At 33.8% G+C, this 18,915-nt stretch overlaps 1 protein-coding gene and 1 long non-coding RNA gene across 2 annotated transcripts; both read right to left on the bottom strand.

Moving 5' to 3' along the window:
- Positions 1 to 4,604: 4,604 nt before the first annotated feature.
- LOC132759100 (uncharacterized) lies at positions 4,605 to 6,843 on the bottom strand. Its single transcript, XR_009629665.1, has 2 exons — positions 6,404 to 6,843; positions 4,605 to 4,785 (listed from the first exon to the last, which is right to left on the bottom strand). It is a non-coding gene; the product is annotated as an uncharacterized LOC132759100 (long non-coding RNA).
- A 1,178-nt stretch (positions 6,844 to 8,021) lies between these two features.
- On the bottom strand, positions 8,022 to 8,702 carry LOC132759101 (zinc finger protein 862-like). The gene has a single exon (XM_060750824.1). It carries the CDS (start codon positions 8,700 to 8,702, stop codon positions 8,022 to 8,024), a length of 681 nt encoding a protein of 226 aa, XP_060606807.1.
- Positions 8,703 to 18,915: the final 10,213 nt, after the last annotated feature.

Below are 18,915 nucleotides of genomic sequence, written 5' to 3' on the forward strand. Positions count from 1 at the left end.
CGTTAACAGCCCTACCTCTAGTCTGGGATTCAGGCGTTGATATTTTTTGCTTATTCATTTATACATACGCGCTATTTCATACTCTATCATCATAGATAACACAACATCTCTGATTTTTATAGTATCAACACCTGGGGAAACCTGCGGGGTTTTCCATGTAATTATCGACTAATGATAATCCTATTAATAGACCGATTAGCACGTGACCAACAAATTACATGACTAAATCGAAATCAAGGCGATGATGATGAATGTTGAAAATTTGACGCCATTTACTATTATAAATTACGTCCAGCACAATTCTCTGATGCTCACAAACTTTATCCAATTTAACTAATCAAACCTGTTGATCGAATTCACTCATCATGCAATAAACTTTGTCAACCAGTGTCAGTTTTTAATCGGAAATGGTGTTTTGAAAGCGAGGCTCCCTAACTGTTTCGTTGAGTTTTGGGTCACTTCGTGGAAACTCTGTTTCTATTGTTAGAAACTAGTTTGTCGTTGCATGAGTTATCGCTCTTTAAATAACACCCGTCATTTTCGGGGTGTATACTCAAAGATTGGGACAGATTTTTTTTTAATGGAACTATTACCCTATGGGTGCAAAATGTAATGGGCACTTGGAGGTTTTAATGGGCACTTGAGCAAAACAAATGGGAATTTTTTGTAACTTGTTTTAGATTTTTAATGTCTTAAACCCTTCACAAATAATCACATACAAACATTATGTCTGATCTAAATTTCATTTTTATTTTACATCTGTTTTTGTTGAAAGAGTTAGGTATTATCTGTTTTTGTTGAAAGAGTTAGGTATTATCTGAATGTCACTTTTTATATATGTATCTGTTGTATATTCTCTCAACTGATTAGATGTGACTTTCACTTCTTGAATATGCGCCTGTTTTTGTTCTGTTTCCACAGCCGTAAGACTTCCTGGAAGTTTAATTCTTCAGTAGCAAGGCAGATTTTCAGAAGCTTATCCAGGTTGTCAGCAGACAGCTTGCACCTGCAAAAATACAAAATTGTAATACTTTCCTGTCAGTGTGGCCACTTAACAAACACTTTTAAGCAGAGCTGAGGGCTGTAAAAGAAAAACTCAGCAGTTGTACCAATAAACATTAATTTATATAATGTTGTGTTCTTTATTATAATTTAAAATATACAATAAAATATATTAAAAAATAAAATGCATTTCTTTAACTTTTAGTCTGCTGTTGGAAAATTTCTTTGGGTTTTGCAGCCAATACAGACCAGGTAACCTGCATATCTGACCAGTCTGGTTAAGGTCTGCACTGTTTGCTATTCAGTCAGTAGAATTTTGGTCAAGACCAATTTAAGACCTGGTAGGTATAATTGAAAGACAAGTCCATTGTAGAAATTAAACTTACCTGTGTTTAGTTATGATTTTGTTCTGCTGTGAAAAGACTCTCTCACAGTCAGCTGTATGTAGAGGAAGAACAGCTGCAAACTGAGCCAGCTTAATCATGTTTGGTACTTCTTTAGCATGACTTTCTGTCAGGAGACGCCAAAGAACCTTGAAACTATCAACAGGATACTTAAGTGACCGGACAATTTCCTTCACCAGACGCAGGGCTTTTTTTTGCTATATAACTGTAGCCGTTTAACGGCTACTTCCCCAGCTGAAAAAAAAATTCCCCTTGAGCTAAAAGATTCCCCTTGGTCTGAATAAAATCAACTATTATGGCTTGCTTGTTTAAAAAATAACATTTTTGTTCAAATAGTTTTTTATAGGCCTACAGTGTTTGATATTACTGATTGTCCTGCAAGAAAAAAAGTCCAAGCGTTGCCGACAATGGGCTGATCATATCTCTAAACATTCTGTCTTTGTGAAAATTCTACTCAAAATCTGCAGAAATTTGTAAAAATATGTTATTTTATTCATTCTTACAGATTTTAATCATTGTCTGGAAAAACATGGAGTTATATTTAAATACCAAAAATTGGAAAAATATTCTATTATCACATGTTTTAGCGACCTATTTGCTGTTTGATTTTCGGCTTGAATTTGGAGAGGAATGTGTTAGTTTATGTAAATAAATTATAAAACATAAAACAGTTAATTGATTTTCGTACATTAAGTGTCAAAATGTCCTTTGAGAATCATAATCTAATCTTTTTAGCACTTAATGCAGTTTTTACATAGAAAAATCAAAGCAATCATTCTGAAATAAATAGGGGAGGTGTGTGGGGAGGTTACAGCAATGTTGAAGCTTGGCAATATTACAAATGATATTGACTCAAGTGATTCCAACTAAATAAAAAAAGTGGTTTTGTATGTTTAAGGAATTCAAGGCCAAAGATCTGAACTGTTTTCATTGTTTATGACTCGCCTGACTTTTAGGGCATGTGTTTATTGTTAATTTTAAAGTTATTAACTCAATTTTTAATGTAATAGATTTTCCCCAAAATGTCTTTTTATCGCGCATTTTTTCCCCAACTGAAAGGCCAGGCCATTTCCCCAAAATTGAAAAAAAAGCCCTGCCAGACGCCACTCCTTTCGAACTGTATCTTTGTTAAGAAGTGCTGGAGATGTCACATCACAGTGATTTTTTTCAGTTTTTGTGGAAGGGGGTCAGTGCCCATTGGGTGGGGAAAAATAGCGCGTAAATGCCAAAAAAGGGGAATTTTCAGTGTTATTAATATTCAATAAAAAGACTAAAAATACATGATTTTTTAACAATCCTATAGAATAAATTAGTTGAACACTTTCTACGCTTACTGTGTTTTCAAAATTGAAGTAATGCTATTGATATTTTTTGTTTCTTATATTTTTCAGATTTTTTTTTCAATAACAACAAATGTTAACTCCACCAGCATATCATTAGCCATTATTCACACAGATTTATTTGTTATGAAATTTTGCATACATAATCGCAGTTTCTATAATCATAATTTATCAATTCTTTGCACTGGCAGACAAGTTATTTAGTGAATTGATTGGAAATATTTATATCATGTATTAGATCTATTACTAAAAAAAATACACTGAGAAAAAAATATCGCATAATCGAGCTTGCATTGGTCTGGTTTTTGATATTTTTCCTTTGAACCTAGCACAGAAAGTGCCTGCTGTTTAAAAAGAACATCAATACGTTTGTTCTTCGAGGAGCATTTTTTATTTATCATCTTTCGATAACATCAAGAACGACTGTTGTGTGACATTTTTGCAGTAAATGCGATAGGTCGTAAAAGCCGTAAAGATACAGCGACAATTCGACACATCGGCAGTTCGGTAACTTGAGGATTTTCATCTTGTTACTGTAATCTCTTTTTGATAGCGTATTTTTCTTTCATTTTATAATATTCTGTTTATTTTATACTTACCAAGTAGGCGAGTGTTTAATTATAAATATTTGCATGTATTATTTCATTAAAGCCAACGGTAAATAACAAACTCAATAACCGACTGTCGCGCTACCGTATTGTCTTATAGCCGCGGTAAAACGAACGACCTATGTCGCAAAGCAAGCATAAAGTAAACATCCCTGATAATAATGATAGAGTTCATGAATTTGCTTTGCGAATCAAAATAAAATTTATTGGCATATTTTACTTATGGTTTGTGTGTCTTCTTTCTGTATCTTGTTTGGGTATATTTTTTGACGGTGGGGAATTTTCGCAATTTCATGGGGAAAAATATATATTCCGAGAGGTGGGGAAAGGGGCCGAATATCGCCGAATATTTCGACCAAAAAAAACACTGCATCACCATAAGTCTAAAAAACAGATTGTATTTATAAGAACCTTATTAGTAATTTCTGCAGCCTTTCTTCCTTTAATTCACTGATACATACTGTTACATGAAGTTATATTTTTTAATTGACCAGTCTTAATTTTCCTACTGCAAAGAAACAATTCCTGACATTAAAAAAATTGAAAGAAAATTTGTGTACTATTTTATCAATCATTTTAAAAAAAAAAATTCTTAATATTGAATAATTAACCTTTTCTTCACCAAAATGATTTAATAAAACTTCAATCTCAGAGTCTCCAAAGTTGGGATCACTGTCAACATTTATAGTTCTCAAACACAACACAAAGAAGGCATCAAGTAGTTGCTTTTGTGGAAACCTGCAGTAGAAAGTGTAAGTACTGAAAAGTCTGTAATTTACTGTAAGTAACTGACACCATAGATACTGAACCAATGTTTATAAAACCTTTCACTTCAGACCAGTGATTCACTGTGAATAAACAAAAACTGCCTGTGTTTTATCATTGAAATACTACAAGTACTGTTACTGTATACTTTAAATACATTTGTTTTTTTAGAAGAAAACTTTTTGGTGCTATTTAATTTTTCATGTTTCAATGTTTGATTTTTAGTATGGGATGATACAAGTAAAAGCAATTATTTTAATCACAAGATTCTGAAAATGTTATTCCTTTAAATGTTTTATTATACATATTTAAAAAGTTCAAAGTATCTTTACATGATTGTTGATATTTTCAATAGAAGTAAGAACATTACCCTGAAAAGGACTGTATTGTTGTTATTTAAGGACAGTGGTAACCGTGTAGAACCCTTCAGTGATAACATTCAAATAATTGCTCATTGGTATAACAGAAAAAATAATATTTCCAGAAAACTTTTAATTCTTTAATCAATCATGGTACAAGTAGATTCTGAAATGTGTATGATGGGTTCTTCTTTTTCTACCTCTGGATCAGTACCATACAGCTGTTGTATCATGTGATCAGCCTGCACAGCATTTTTGTGGTCCTTGGATTCATTGTGTTTTAAAAGGGTGGATCTCTGTAGATTCCCTGAAATAAAAAAAAACATGACATCCTTTAGCATTGTTATAGATCTATTTCTTATTTGTAAAATAAAAATTGTTGTTTAAATATCTCTTGTATTTAAAATTATTTACTACAGTACCGAACACAATTTCAGTGTATCATATGAATCATAACACATTAACAACCGAAAATGGTTAAATTTAATCAGGCTTATAAATTGAAAGTTTTATGAAAGTAATTTCGAACACCGTTCTTGACCAAATTAATTTTTTAATTACGTTTTTGAGATACGCCAAATTGCAGAAGTGAGTATTGAAACATTTTGAGAGTGGGTAGGGAAAAAGATTTTTAAATGTAACTTTGATTCTCATAATAATTTCGTATTCGTATTCGTAATTCAGGGCTCAAGCTAGGTTCAAAATTTAGGGAGAAGTCACTTCTCCCTCCAGCTGCTTTAGGGAGAAGTGGGGAGACTTTAGGGAGAAGTGAGGAGATTCATTTATCGATGTTTTTTGTATGTTATTGCAATTATGTTGACTCACTGTACATATCTTATTAAATGAATTGGATTTGTGTTACAACAGAATATTCAATTTTAATTTAAAAGTAGTTTGAAACAAGTAATAATAAGAATGAGTATCATGTAATGCAACCATTGCATTAAATGAAGATAAAAAAGCCATAGTTGATTCCTATCATGGATCATATCATGGGTGGATTAACAGTTATTCCCTTCTGATTTACTATTAAAAAGCTTGCGCCGGACATTATATTCATTTTCACTTATGTTGTAAAGAAAATGAAAGTAGATAACGAAAGAAACGATCTTTAATTTAACTACATTTGTAATAAATACAGTGTAATACGCCGTCAATTTTATCAAATTTAACTCGTCGACAAAAAAGGTTATCATAACTTTCATTTATAATTACCGTTACAGTTATATGTCAGGCGGTCCTCTTAATTCTGACAATCATTCGATAGTGAAAATTTAATTGACGTTTGATCCGTCCATCATAAATAATTGTTACTGGTAGTTGTATGTTAGCGATTTAATGATTGGTTTAATAATGTCGCCTCGATTGAAACGTGAATTACGATTGGTTTCTCGCACGTATCGGTAATCTCGCCGTGGGCGGAGTCTAATTGTTCCTTGAGTGTCTGTTAATTAGACTTTTATGACATGTTGGTAAACAAACAAGCGGATTAATGACATACGCGTTGATTGAGATGCATGACAGTCCCTTTTTCCGGCGGCGAGGGTAAACAAAGCAAACACACATGTTATTCACAGTTATTGCTGGTAATTTTCAATAATGGATCAATAAAATCGGGCGACTTGATCTTCGCTTTCATGTAGGATGTCGGCGAAGTCAGACGGAATTCGGCGACTATTTCGCCCGAATCGCCCAGTAGCTCGAGCCCTGTAATTAGCGAGTGAAAAAAAAATCAAATCAAATGAACATCGATAGAATGTGTGAAAATAAAACGTCTTTAACTTCAAAAAGGAAAAAAAAAATCAAAAGACAAAAACACGCTTCGCCGACTCGGCAAACTTTCGGATACATTCAAAACTTACCGATGCACACAATAAAGAATAAATGATTTTATCTAATTAAAGTAATTAAAAACAGATACCTACCACAGTTTACGTCAATTAACTATCCATTATCCGTACAAAACAAACAATTAATCCAATCACTTTGTTTTCACGCTTATCAAGGTCATAAATCAACACTCGCTAATTCGTCACGCGCCAGGTGCATTCGCATAATTTCCCCCATCGCTGTCATGTCAACCATTCAATTCAGGGGGCGGAGTTTAATAAATAATCCAATCGTACGCCAGGAAAGTGAGAAAATGTCGGGAAATGGTCGTGGCGTACGTCACGGCTTACGATTTTCGCCGTATTCCTAAATTTTTGGAAGTCAGCGGTACGTCATTGATCTTAATTTTCGGCGTACAGATACGATTTTCGGGCGTAATTTACGGCCGTACGCCCGTTAACGGAAGCCCTGGTACATGTACACTTAAGCAATTGACTTTTTAACAAACTACCAGTACCTGAAATTACAGTATTACTATGAACAGACCTGGGGATGATTACATTGATCAGTAATTGATTTAATTACAATTACTTTCTGATTTTATTGTAATTGATTACTATTGATTACTCAGACTTACCTCTGTAATCAATTGAATTACAATTACTCTAAGAGAGTAATTGATTGATAATTGATTACATTCAATGTAAAGTAGAATCCCTACTAATGACCATACCTGAATATAGACCACCCCCTTAATAAGACCATTTTTTACAAGGTTCTTTGTGTCAATTGTTACATGATCTAGAATTAAGAATAACCGCTTATTCACTTTTAAGACTACCTAATTCAGTCCAACTTCTTTGCTTTATTCTTAATTTAACTCGACTATTGAGACTACTGATCAATATTAAAATCAACACATATCTAGATCTTAAATTTGTTGTTATTATCTGATTGAATGCTTTGCATGACACTTAATTTCACAAGGTGTGAAAAACTGTTATTATTGGGTTATTGTATGATATAAGGTGAGAAGGTAAATTTTAGAGTGGTTTAATGTTGCTTCTAGCAAATTTATTTTTTGTGAAGAATTAATTTTTATTTGATAGGTGATTTATGTACATCATATAATAATTGATATTGAAATCTGACCAAAGAGAATTTCAAGTTAAATTTTTTTCAGAAATATCATTATATGTTTTCCTTTCATCAGGTATCAAAACATACATTTATAGTGTCTTTTATATTGCGCTTGTAGCTTAAGATACATACTGTTGTTTTTTTTTTCAAACAAAATGACTAAGACAGACCATTGTCATAAAGTATGTAAGCAATGATAAGAATGTTCACAGTTAAGACCACCCCACAATTAAGACCATGTTGGTCCAGCCCAGATGATGGTCTTAATTAAGGGCTTTTACTGTATAAATGTAAAACAAAAGTTACACTGTATCATGTAAAATAATGGCATCATTTGAATTAAAATAGTTTCCTGTTAAATCTGAAAGTAATCAATATCAATCAAATTGTAATCATGATTACAGACAGAATTTTAGCTGTAATTGATTAATTACAATTACATTAATCAATTTTGGGCTAGGTAATCAATTACATGATGATTACAGTGTAATCATGTAATCAATTAAAAAATCAATGATTACAATTAATGATTACCCCAGGTCTGACTATGAATGATACAGGTATATAAGTTAACTAACAAACCTTTGCCTGTCCAATGTCTAGGCTCTTTTCCTGGTATTTCAAACACAGCTTCATGACTATAGGTAAGACATCCATCATTAAGTATGTTATGTACACAAATTGTGTGGAAGCCATTTTTTTAAGAAGCCCCTTTGACTTAGGATCTTTGGCTGCAACCCTCTGATGCAGATATGACAACAATGGATCAATAGTTCTGTATAGAACCGCCTCATAGCAAGAAAGCCATCTGACTGCATGTATTTCTTTGTATTTCAATACTAGATGGTTGAGAATAGCCTGTTCTTGATGAAGTTCCTGTTCACGGGATGGAGAAGCCTTGAAATAGTAGAACAGGTTTGTCAAGAAACGTTGATACTCACAGATGTTGGGCACAGATTTAGCAGCCTGACTTGTGAACAGAGCAAGGCGATGAGCCATGCAGTGTATGTGAATCATGTGCGGTTGCTTTCGTAGAAGTATGCCTTTGACTCCCCTGTCAGACCCTGTCATTACACTGGCACCGTCCGAGCCAAAACCTAGTAACTTGTCAAATGAAATGTTCCGTCTGGAAAATTCATCCACAATTACACTTGCAAGGCCCACACCAGTGCCATCTTCATATTCCACATTTCTTAAATAGATAGTATTGGGACAAGAAGATTCAGGATCAATCACCACAGCATTAATAGTCATTCCTTTCTTATTTGCTATATCAGTACTCTTGTCGGCAAGAACCGCCACTCATGGCGACTGATGCAACTTTTTATTAATGACACAGTCTAGATGGTCTCCGATTGCGGATAGAATCTCAGTTGCAGTATAATAGCTCTTGTAATTCACCTTTTCTGAACATTCAAGACCAGGTACATCAGCAGAGTTTAAAAAGTTTACAAGACTCTCAAACTTTGACAATGGCAAGTTTTCCTTTGCCAGCCAAACAACAGTTTTAATCATTTTTACCATTGCCTCATCTTCCTTGGAAAAGGCATTACTTACTGCTAATTGAAAGTTTTCTGCAAGTGATGGGGTTGCTACTGACTGAATATGGTCATCGATAACTTCATGTCCGTACAGTGTACTTGTGCGGAAATTTGTGCATCCTTTAGTCAGAGAGTTGTTTTTAGTCCCCTACCGGTTTACCGGAGGGGACTTTAGGTTTACCCTCCGTCCGTCTGTCTGTCCGTCCGTCTGTCTGTCCGTCCGTCTGTCCGTCCGTCAGTCCGTCCGTCCACAAAACTGGATCCCGCGATAACTTGAAAAGTACTGAAAATATTTTTATGAAACTTGGTATATGGATAGATGGCAGTATGGAGATTATGCACGTCTTTTTCTTTTCTTCCTATGGTGAAAATTCTGGTTGCTATGGCAACAAATAGGCTAAAAATATGGCAAATTTTACACATAAACTGGATCCAGTGATAACGCAAAAAGTACTGGAAATATTTTTATGAAACTTGACATATGGGTAGATGGCAGTCTTGGAATTATGCACGTCTTTTTCTTTTCTTCCTATGTTTAAAATTCTGGTTGCTATGGCAACAAATAGGCTGAAAATATGTTAAATTTTACACATAAACTGGATCCAGTGATAAAGCAAAAAGTACTGGAAATATTTTTATGAAACTTGACATATGGGTAGATGGCAGTCTTGGAATTATGCACGTCTTTTTCTTTTCTTCCTATGTTTAAAATTCTGGTTGCTATGGCAACAAATAGGCTGAAAATATGGCAAATTTTACACATAAACTGGATCCAGTGATAAAGCAAAAAGTACTGGAAATATTTTTATGAAACTTGACATATGGGTAGATGGCAGTCTTGGAATTATGCACGTCTTTTTCTTTTCTTCCTATGTTGAAAATTCTGGTTGCTATGACAACAAATAGGCTGAAAATATGGCAAATTTTACACATAAACTGGATCCAGTGATAAAGCAAAAAGTACTGGAAATATTTTTATGAAACTTGACATATGGGTAGATGGCAGTCTTGAGATTATGCACGTCTTTTTCTTTTCTTCCTATGTTGAAAATTCTGGTTGCTATGGCAACACATAGACTGAAAATGTGGCAAATTTTACACATAAACTGAATCCGGTGATAACTCAAAAAGTACTGGAAATATTTTTATGAAACTTGACATATGGGTAGATAGCAGTGTTGAGATTATGCATGTCTTATCTGTTCTTCCTATTTTGAAAAAATATCAGTTGCCTTGTAGGGATGTGCGGTATTACCGGTATACCGGTATACCGCGGTTTCGTTCAGACGCGGTACGTACCGGTACGACCCCTTGGAATACCGGTTTTTTAATATATATAATTTTACATAATATTTTTGTAAGATTCGGACGTTATTTACCCTGTAATCTGTGTTTCAACTTTCAACCTAAATTAAAGTGGAATTCCAAGTCTATTTTTAGAGCAGCAGTAAATGCACAGTATAATACTCTAACGAATAATTAGTCGCGGAAAGGTCGGATCGTTTCCCGGTTGTTTTTCATATTTATTATGTAGTGTAAATACATTTCATCCGCCGACATTTTTATAATTTCTATATATCATTCTTCATTTAAATGCATTAAAAGGGGACACCCATGTTAGTGCTCAGTCTAAGGCTAGTAAACATGTTGACGTATTGACGAGTGGCGACAATAACAAAACGTAAAGCATTTAGACATAGCCCAACTTGTAAACAGCTTCATACCGTCATGGACGAATTCACCACGGTCAAAATCCAATGGGAATTGCCATTTTTCTGTTTTAGATTTTGTTGAAAATATTATCAAGACAATAAGGTTATTTTCTTCTTTCTTTTATTTATTATTTTCCAGTCAGGTAGACAGATGTTAGTTGAAAGAAATAAAGATATTAATCTGTTTTTCTAAAATGTATTGTGTTTTATCAAAATGTTTAAACATTCTTATGGCAGTTGGTCTTAGTTTGCATAAATTAAACATTAAAAAGTGTCTTCATAATACCGTGGTACATACCGCGGTACACAGGTGAAATACCGCGATATACCGCGGTACAAAAAAAATGGTGGTACCCATCCCTATTGCCTTGGCAACAAATAGGCTTAAAACATGGCAAATATAACAATATTTGTGATTAGTCAAAAAGAGCTGAAAATTTTTATGAAATTGCATCTTTAATTCAAGAGTTATCTCCTCTTTAAGAATTCTGCCTTTAAAATGTTATATTTTGGTAACAGGGCAGGGGTTTTTTTTACTAACAAATTGACACCGATAGTCGGCGTCTTCCCCTCGGTAAATAGCCAAGTTTTTTCCCCCAAAAAATTCTATTTTCCTTTAAACTGGATCAGATTTAATAATCACATGGTTTAAAATATTATTTTTCTTCATTTTATGCAGGATAAACCACCAATTGTTGTTCAAAATAACCAAAAACATTGCAGGAAACTGCAAGTACTGTCTCAACATGGAGGCAGCCATTTTTTTTTCTTGGCTATATCCCGTACTGAACGGTACTATTTCTGGAAATCAGTTGCTATCAAAATATTGTCATTTTCTTGGTTATTTTTAGTAAAGTAATATATTTTGTACTTCTTATTATGAAAATGACTTATATGGAGCTAAAGTGTGTCACAGATACACTATTATACCTATACTGTATTAACTTTCATACAAAAATAGAAGTATAAAAACCATACACCACCATACATATTAAGAAAATATGTTATACTGCAAAGAATATTTTGCATGATGATAAAGTTTTTAAGGGGAAAAAGATATAGTTGTAACTCTCTACTATGTAGTTAAGTATATAGTATAAATAACGTCATAATAAAGTTTCCCCAAATTGACTTTTTTCGTATATTTTTCCCCTCCCTACCAGCGTCCAGCGTCTTCCCCTTTTCCTAAAAAAAACCCCTGCAGGGATGTTTCAAATATTAACTTTAGAGTGTCCTTCAGTCCGTCTGTCTGTCTGTTCATAAAAACTGTTTCCTGTGATCACTTTTAAAGAACTTTTCCAACAAGTTTACTTAAAATAGAGAAAAATTGAAACATAAGTGAATGGCCAATGGCCCTTCAGAATGTTGATGGGGTTCTAACCGGTAGGGGACTTATGGATTGCTTGCAATACTATGATAATTGCTTGTTCCAATTAATTTTACAATACTTGCAAAACATTTTGCCATCTTCTTGATATAACCATGGATAGCTTTTGACCCAACAATCCCAACATTTTTTGTCAGTGATTACCGTGCCCGGATTTTGATCATCCGAATCTAGATCGTCTTTATGACTTTCTGTGGATTTTAATGGTGTGGCCACAAGAATATCTTTTGGATCAACTGGATTGTTGTTATCGTCAGTCTTACTTACGAAATGAAACAAATTCAACTGATTTTTCTCGAATCTAAATATTTTCTTCGGTGGCATATTTATAAACTAGTAGGTTAGCAGCCGAAAGAAGCCGAAAGAAGTGCAAAGGGATCAGCCGAGAATAGTTACTTTTAAAAAAAAAATATTATTACGGAGACGCATTTTATCCGTTTCGTACTAAAATTGATGTCAAAAATTATCAAGTCATTTATATTTGTTAACATTTATTTTTATTAAGAAACAGAATTATGATAAAACATAAAAAGAAAGAAACTACACATATTGATCCCTTGGGTGAAGACTGGTACACATGATATTGTTAAATATCAGCCCTCGTGTTTATGTATAAAATTAACCAGTCAACAGGAGAAGTAACTCTTAATGACCGAATGTTATTATTTGTTTACCGAGCGACGATTTATTTTGTATGCGTACCTACAGCGCATTTGCTCAAAATTTTATGCGCAGTTTTCAGTTTTAATGGGAATATTACGCACTGCGCACCCTTATCCTAATCTCTGTATACTAGGTGGCGCTTCGATCGAAAATCGTATTTCCACAGGCTGTCGATTTGCCAAACAGAAGCACATAAAAAAATCGACAGCAATTTTGAGCAAGATTTAATTTTTTTATTTGGAACTTAAAAGTCCTCAATAAGATCTATAAAGGTTTGTAATCAAACTAAAATTAAACATCAAGGCAACTTTCATTGTGCCTTCAAAATCTTTTATACATTAACAATATTGTAGCAGCAATTTCATATGATATTTTAATTAAGCAATGTGGTTTTCAAATGTATCTTATTTCCTTAATTTTGCTTTATAAAGCATCATTACTAATTGCAAAAAGATGTACTTAAAACAAATGATTTCAAAATTACATTCAAGTTTTGATAATGGATCAATAATAGATATGATGACGCCTTTGACCCAGTGTTAGTTTACATTTCAATTATTAGTTCAGTGAGACTTTGTTTGGGCCAGAAATTAAGTTGCACCTGTTCCAAACACTGGAAACCAGTAGCAGACTTCCCGAAATACGTCGATCCGACGGACATGTCCGATAAATTTTGATCAGGTCCGTCAATTTTTTATTCCGGATCGGTCCGACTGTCTGGCTTTTATCCAAGCCCCATGTATACAAAATGGCGTCGCTAAAGGTGCCAAACCTGGGAAAAAACAAAAATCTACGTCAGAAGAGTGCGCAGAACAGCAATAAAAGGATGAAAAGAATAGACCTGAGACAAAATTTAATGAAAAATGGAAGCAGAACCATAAATCATTGGTGTATACTGGGAGGAGATGAAAATGCGCTGTACGGATTGTGCCGATTTTTACGGCGAAAAAATAAAAACCAAAAAGTGTCTTAAGAAATACAAACACAAGTTTTTCTTTGATTTTGATCAATTTTATTTGGTCCGACAGATTTTGTTTCGGTCCGACAGATTTTCATGGTTTGTCAGACCGAATGTCTGACAGTTTTTTTTCAACTTTCTGGAAGTCTGCAGTAGGTTGTTGTTGTTGTCAAAAAATGTAAACAAACCCTACAAATGGCCCCAACTTGTATATAGGAGGAGGTAACTGTATCAAGCATTTTGACAGAATTTTGCAGTACTTAAAAATTTGTTTATCATTACTCAACAGAAAGAAGGGATTTAATGGGAAACATTGTTTTTGCCCTAGCCGTCTGTCTCTCCGTACATCCGTTTGTCTGCATTAAGCTCCCTTCACAGGTCAAACTATTGGTGGGATTTCAACCAAACTTTACAGGAGTTATCAGTACCATCTGTAGTTGTGCGCATCACCAACATGTTCCGCTTTGTTGCACAAAATGGCCACCAGAGCTAAAAAATGTTAAAACTTGTCTGGCCTTCACAGGTCAAACGACTGATGGGATTTCAACCAAACTTTGCAGGAGTGATCAGTACCATCTGAAGTTGTGCACATAACTGGCACGTTCCGCTTTGCTGCTCAAGAAGGCTGTCAGAGCTAAAAATAGAAATATCTTATCGGCCTTCACAGGTCAAACTACTGTTGGGATTTCAACCAAACTTCATGAGTGATCAGTAAGGCTATACCGATATATTGCATTATGAAAAAACAAATTTTGTACCGCGTACGATTTTTGGAAAACCGGTATTTTATTAAAATCATATGTTTCAATTAAATGCCTTCTAATTTTGTACAAATTTCACATAAAATCTTTAATTGGCGAATTTGTTGGCGCCAACGTAAGACAAAAGTATCTGACAATTAGTACACTTAAAAGTCAATAAGCGGCCCAGATGTGAAAGGTCACACACGACTAGTTTTGTTTTATCAAATTGTGTGACACTTTACTTTCTATTTATTTCTTACATTTTTATTAAGTTTCTACTAAAAATATATACATATAGTAATAATATATAAATGTTACTCCATCTTTACATCAAAACATAAAGATGACAATACGTATTGCAATATATTGCAATACGCTTCAGCAAAATGGCAATATATTGCAATAAGGTTTATGCTGTATTGTTACACCCCTAGTGATCAGTACCATCTGCAGTTGTGCACATAACTGGCACGTTCCGCTTCGCTGCTCAAAAAGGCTGTCAGAGCTAAAAATAGAATCAAAGGGCTGCAAGCTCTGTGGTATTTTCTGATCTTTGCAATCTAAATTATATTGACTATATATAATCGGTATTTATTTTCCTCTATATGTTTATTTTTATATACTATAATTCATCTTACGCAGCGACTGCGTTTAGATTTTTTTTCTATAACAGTTTGAGATTGATACATATGGAATTTTGCATGACTAGTTGCATCAAAAAATCATTTTTCATTTTTTTATGACAGCAACAGTTTATCCTTGCATACCGTGGCTACTTCCTTAAAAAAACACTTAAAAAAAAAAAAGTTGCCTCGACTAGGATTTGAACATAAGGCCTCTCACACACTAAACGAGTGCGCTACCTCTGCACCACGGTGAAGTAATACATATGTAGCTTAATTAAAAACAAATACATTGTAATTCTAAATTGAGAATTTCCATTTCGCGTTTGTAATCCTTATTAATTTCGAGGTATTTTGTTCACGATAAACCTGTTGTTTAACACTGATGAAAATAATTTAGCGAAATCTTCTCGCCAAAATAGTCCGACATGTATATATTCCACTACTCGACAGTCAGATTTATTTGTGTACTACGCTCTGGAGTATTGGGTAATCAACATAGCTAAAAATAGCATTTTCATTGATAAAGCTTTACGGAAATAGCCAATTAGTTTTCATTGGGTAAAAAAGATATTCATCCGCGAATTTTGTGATTGCAACATCATATTTCTATTGACTAATCTAAACTTTTAATGCACTGTAATTCGTTAAATGCCTACATTAAAAATTATTCTTTCTTTTAAATAACTGGTTTTAAGCAGTTTTGAGTGAGAACTACTTTGCGTTGTTAGGTCTGTAAGGAAATTTTGTGTTAGACCGTGGATGTTAGCTTTGTATTTACTGATTTTGCGATCAGAAAATACAAAAATCTTGTCCGCTCTTCACAGGTCAAACTACTGGTGGGATTTCAACACAACTTCAGGGTTCTCACTAGGACTTTAAAACATGGAGTCCATGGACTCCCAACCCTGAAAAAGTTGGAGTCCAAAAGCGCGTCGCAATTAATATGTTTACAGATTAGTCATTCAATGCTCACAATAGCATCGCTAATATTTTGAATCTTCAAGAGACTTCCAAAGTTTATAGTTATTCAAAAGAAACTCTGAACTACATAGTGTAATTATTGTTTTGTTGTTAATATTTATTATGAAATTATTTCATTATAATGCATCAACACATGGAAATCGTTTTTTTTTTTCACTTTTATACCAAATCAAATTTTATTCTGGTTAAATAAGTCCACTCTAAAAACAAAAAGTTTATATTTGTAAAAAAAAACGTTAACTGTATAGAGGCAGCGTTTAGGGAATGAATAGGAAAATCGTGTACAGCTTCACATAGTGTGTAAAAGAATCATACGATCGACAATTATTTTAGCAAATATCTTCAAAAGGGGGCAAATTGAAGATCGATATTTAAAGATTTAATGTTGATTAAATAATAAAGGAACAATTCATTCGCATGTTTGGCTTGGAAACCGAGAATTTTTGTGAAATTTTAGGGTTTCTGGCGAACGTGAAATCGCCGATGTTCGGGATCAATTTTCGGATAGAATCTAAATATCAAAGAAAAGCGTATGTGTATTTTGGATTGTTGTCCTGGCATTTCGGCACAATATCTTAAATTCTTAATACTCTTATAGAAAGTTTTTGCAAGAATGAAACTAAAGCAAAATTGTGCCTAGAAAATGCCGAAAATATTCGACAATCATTCAAAATTACACTCATTTGTAATTTGAGAAAACAGGCATAAATAGTCTATAATTTTATCCTTTTGTCAGTAAAATTTGCTTATTTCCAATCAACTGTTGATCAAAGATATAAAATTATCACCTCGTGTTATATCTGGTAATTACATGTACTGTACAGCGCGTGTATATACATTAGTCTGATCACTATTGCGTGATAATGATTGGAAGCGTTATCGCTGATTGGCTAATCGCTTCACGGGTCGATGTGCATAGGACCGCCTACCTATAGACTGACACGCGCTGACGCATTTGTGTATTTGTGGTTGTAAACAATCGGTAATGTTTATGCGTCCCCAGGCAAAATTAAGCGTACGTGGAATCCTTGCTCTGAAATATTTGCGTCCAGCTGTAATAAACATGCGTACCGGGACGCCCAAATAAGCGTCCCCGAGAACCCTGAACTTTACATAGTGTCATCCCTTGTTGTGCACAATACTGGCATGTTCTTCAATGCACAAAATGATTAGCTAAAAATAGAATATTCTTGTCCAGCCTTCACAGGTCAAACTACAGGTGGGATTTTAACCAAACTTCACAGGAGTGATCAGTACCATCCCTAGTTGTGCACATCGTCGGCATGCTCTGCTATGCTGCACAAAATGGCCACCATAGCTATAAAAAGAAAATGTGTCTGTCTTTTACAGGTCAAGCTACTGATAGTATTTCAATGAAACTTCACATGAGTGACCATAATACATAGTTTTGGGAGACATAATGTTTTTGTGACAAAAACCCTTCTAGTAAACTATAACTTGGTAATTAATAATTGGAGTATCTTCATAATCAGACAAAACATCTTTTAAACAAGACTTTCTAAAAAGTGAACTGATTTTTACCTTTAAATGACCTTGATCTACAAGGTAATATTTTTGAATTTGTCATTATTTTGGCCTAAAAAAAAATCTTCGTTTCAGGGAACCCTACGCTACCTAGTAAAAGTTGCCGAGTGTAGAGTTTTTTTTTCAAAGTGAGCGATTTTTTTCCATGTGTCTGAATTCAATTTCAAACAGCTTGAAATATCTATGACCTGTTTGATAGTAAAAAATGTAATTTGTTAAAGAACTTAAAAGATATTGACTAACACAAGACCAATTTTGGAAAAGTCAAATAAACTAAAACAGCTCAAAACGTTACATCAACATGGCAAATTTTGGTGTAAATACAAATTTGAAAATTTTGTTTTCCAGTGACTGTTTAAAAAGCCAATGAATAGCAATCTAAAAATAATCATAAAATATTTAATTTGATATAATCAAAATCAACATATAATCAAAATCAACAATAACTAGCATTGGGAGTGTTTCTGCAGGAAAGAAGACAAATTTTAATAAGTCACATATTTTTGCGAATGAAAAAAAAATAGAGTAACCAAAAGGAAAATTGTTAATTCCCTTCCGCACAGCGGAAAGGGGATTATAGGAATTGTGTCTGTCTGTCCATCCGTACCAACCCAGAGGTACTTGTGTGACTTGGAGAACAATGGGTAACAGTAAATTCTCTTTAATCCTATTCATTCCGTTTTTACTTGTGTGTCTTTTTTTTATATGCTTGTGTGACTAAAAATGGCCAAAAAGATCAAAGGAAAAGTCACATAAGTACCATTTTGTGAGTAAGTTATGGGCCGGACAAGAATTTGGGCAGTACATATGTACGTACTCACAAAATGGTACTTATGTGATTTTCCTTTGATCTTTTTGACCATTTTTAGTCACACAAGGCTTAAAAAAAGACACACAAGTAAAAACGAAATGAATAGGATCAAAGAGAATTTACTGTTTCCCATTGTTCTCAAAGTCACACAAGTACCTCTGGGTTCGTACGGATGTATGTACTTCCCAAATTCTTGTCCGGCCCGTAACTTCGTTATTTGAAGTGGGATTTTACAACTATTTCACAGAAATGATCACCATATTGAGATGACATGTCACATGCAACATTTGGGTTGCTACTATGAAGGTCAAGGTCACAGCATGACCTTGCAGGAAAAATGTATCAGGCCCATAACTTCTTTATTTGAAGTTGGATTTTACAACTATTTCACAGAAATGATCACCATATTAAGAGTCACAGCATGACCTTGCAGGAAAAATGTATCAGGCCCATAACTTCTTTATTTGAAGTTGGATTTTACAACTATTTCACAGAAATGA

This window comes from Ruditapes philippinarum, unplaced genomic scaffold (genome assembly GCF_026571515.1).
Source record: "Ruditapes philippinarum isolate M1 unplaced genomic scaffold, ASM2657151v2 ctg7941_1_1_1_1, whole genome shotgun sequence".
NCBI lineage: Eukaryota > Metazoa > Mollusca > Bivalvia > Venerida > Veneridae > Ruditapes > Ruditapes philippinarum.

What these genes read in the sequence shown, in the direction of transcription:
- LOC132759101 (XM_060750824.1), bottom strand. Translation starts at nt 8,702, where the DNA reads ATGACTATTAATGCTGTGGTGATTGATCCTGAATCTTCTTGTCCCAAT.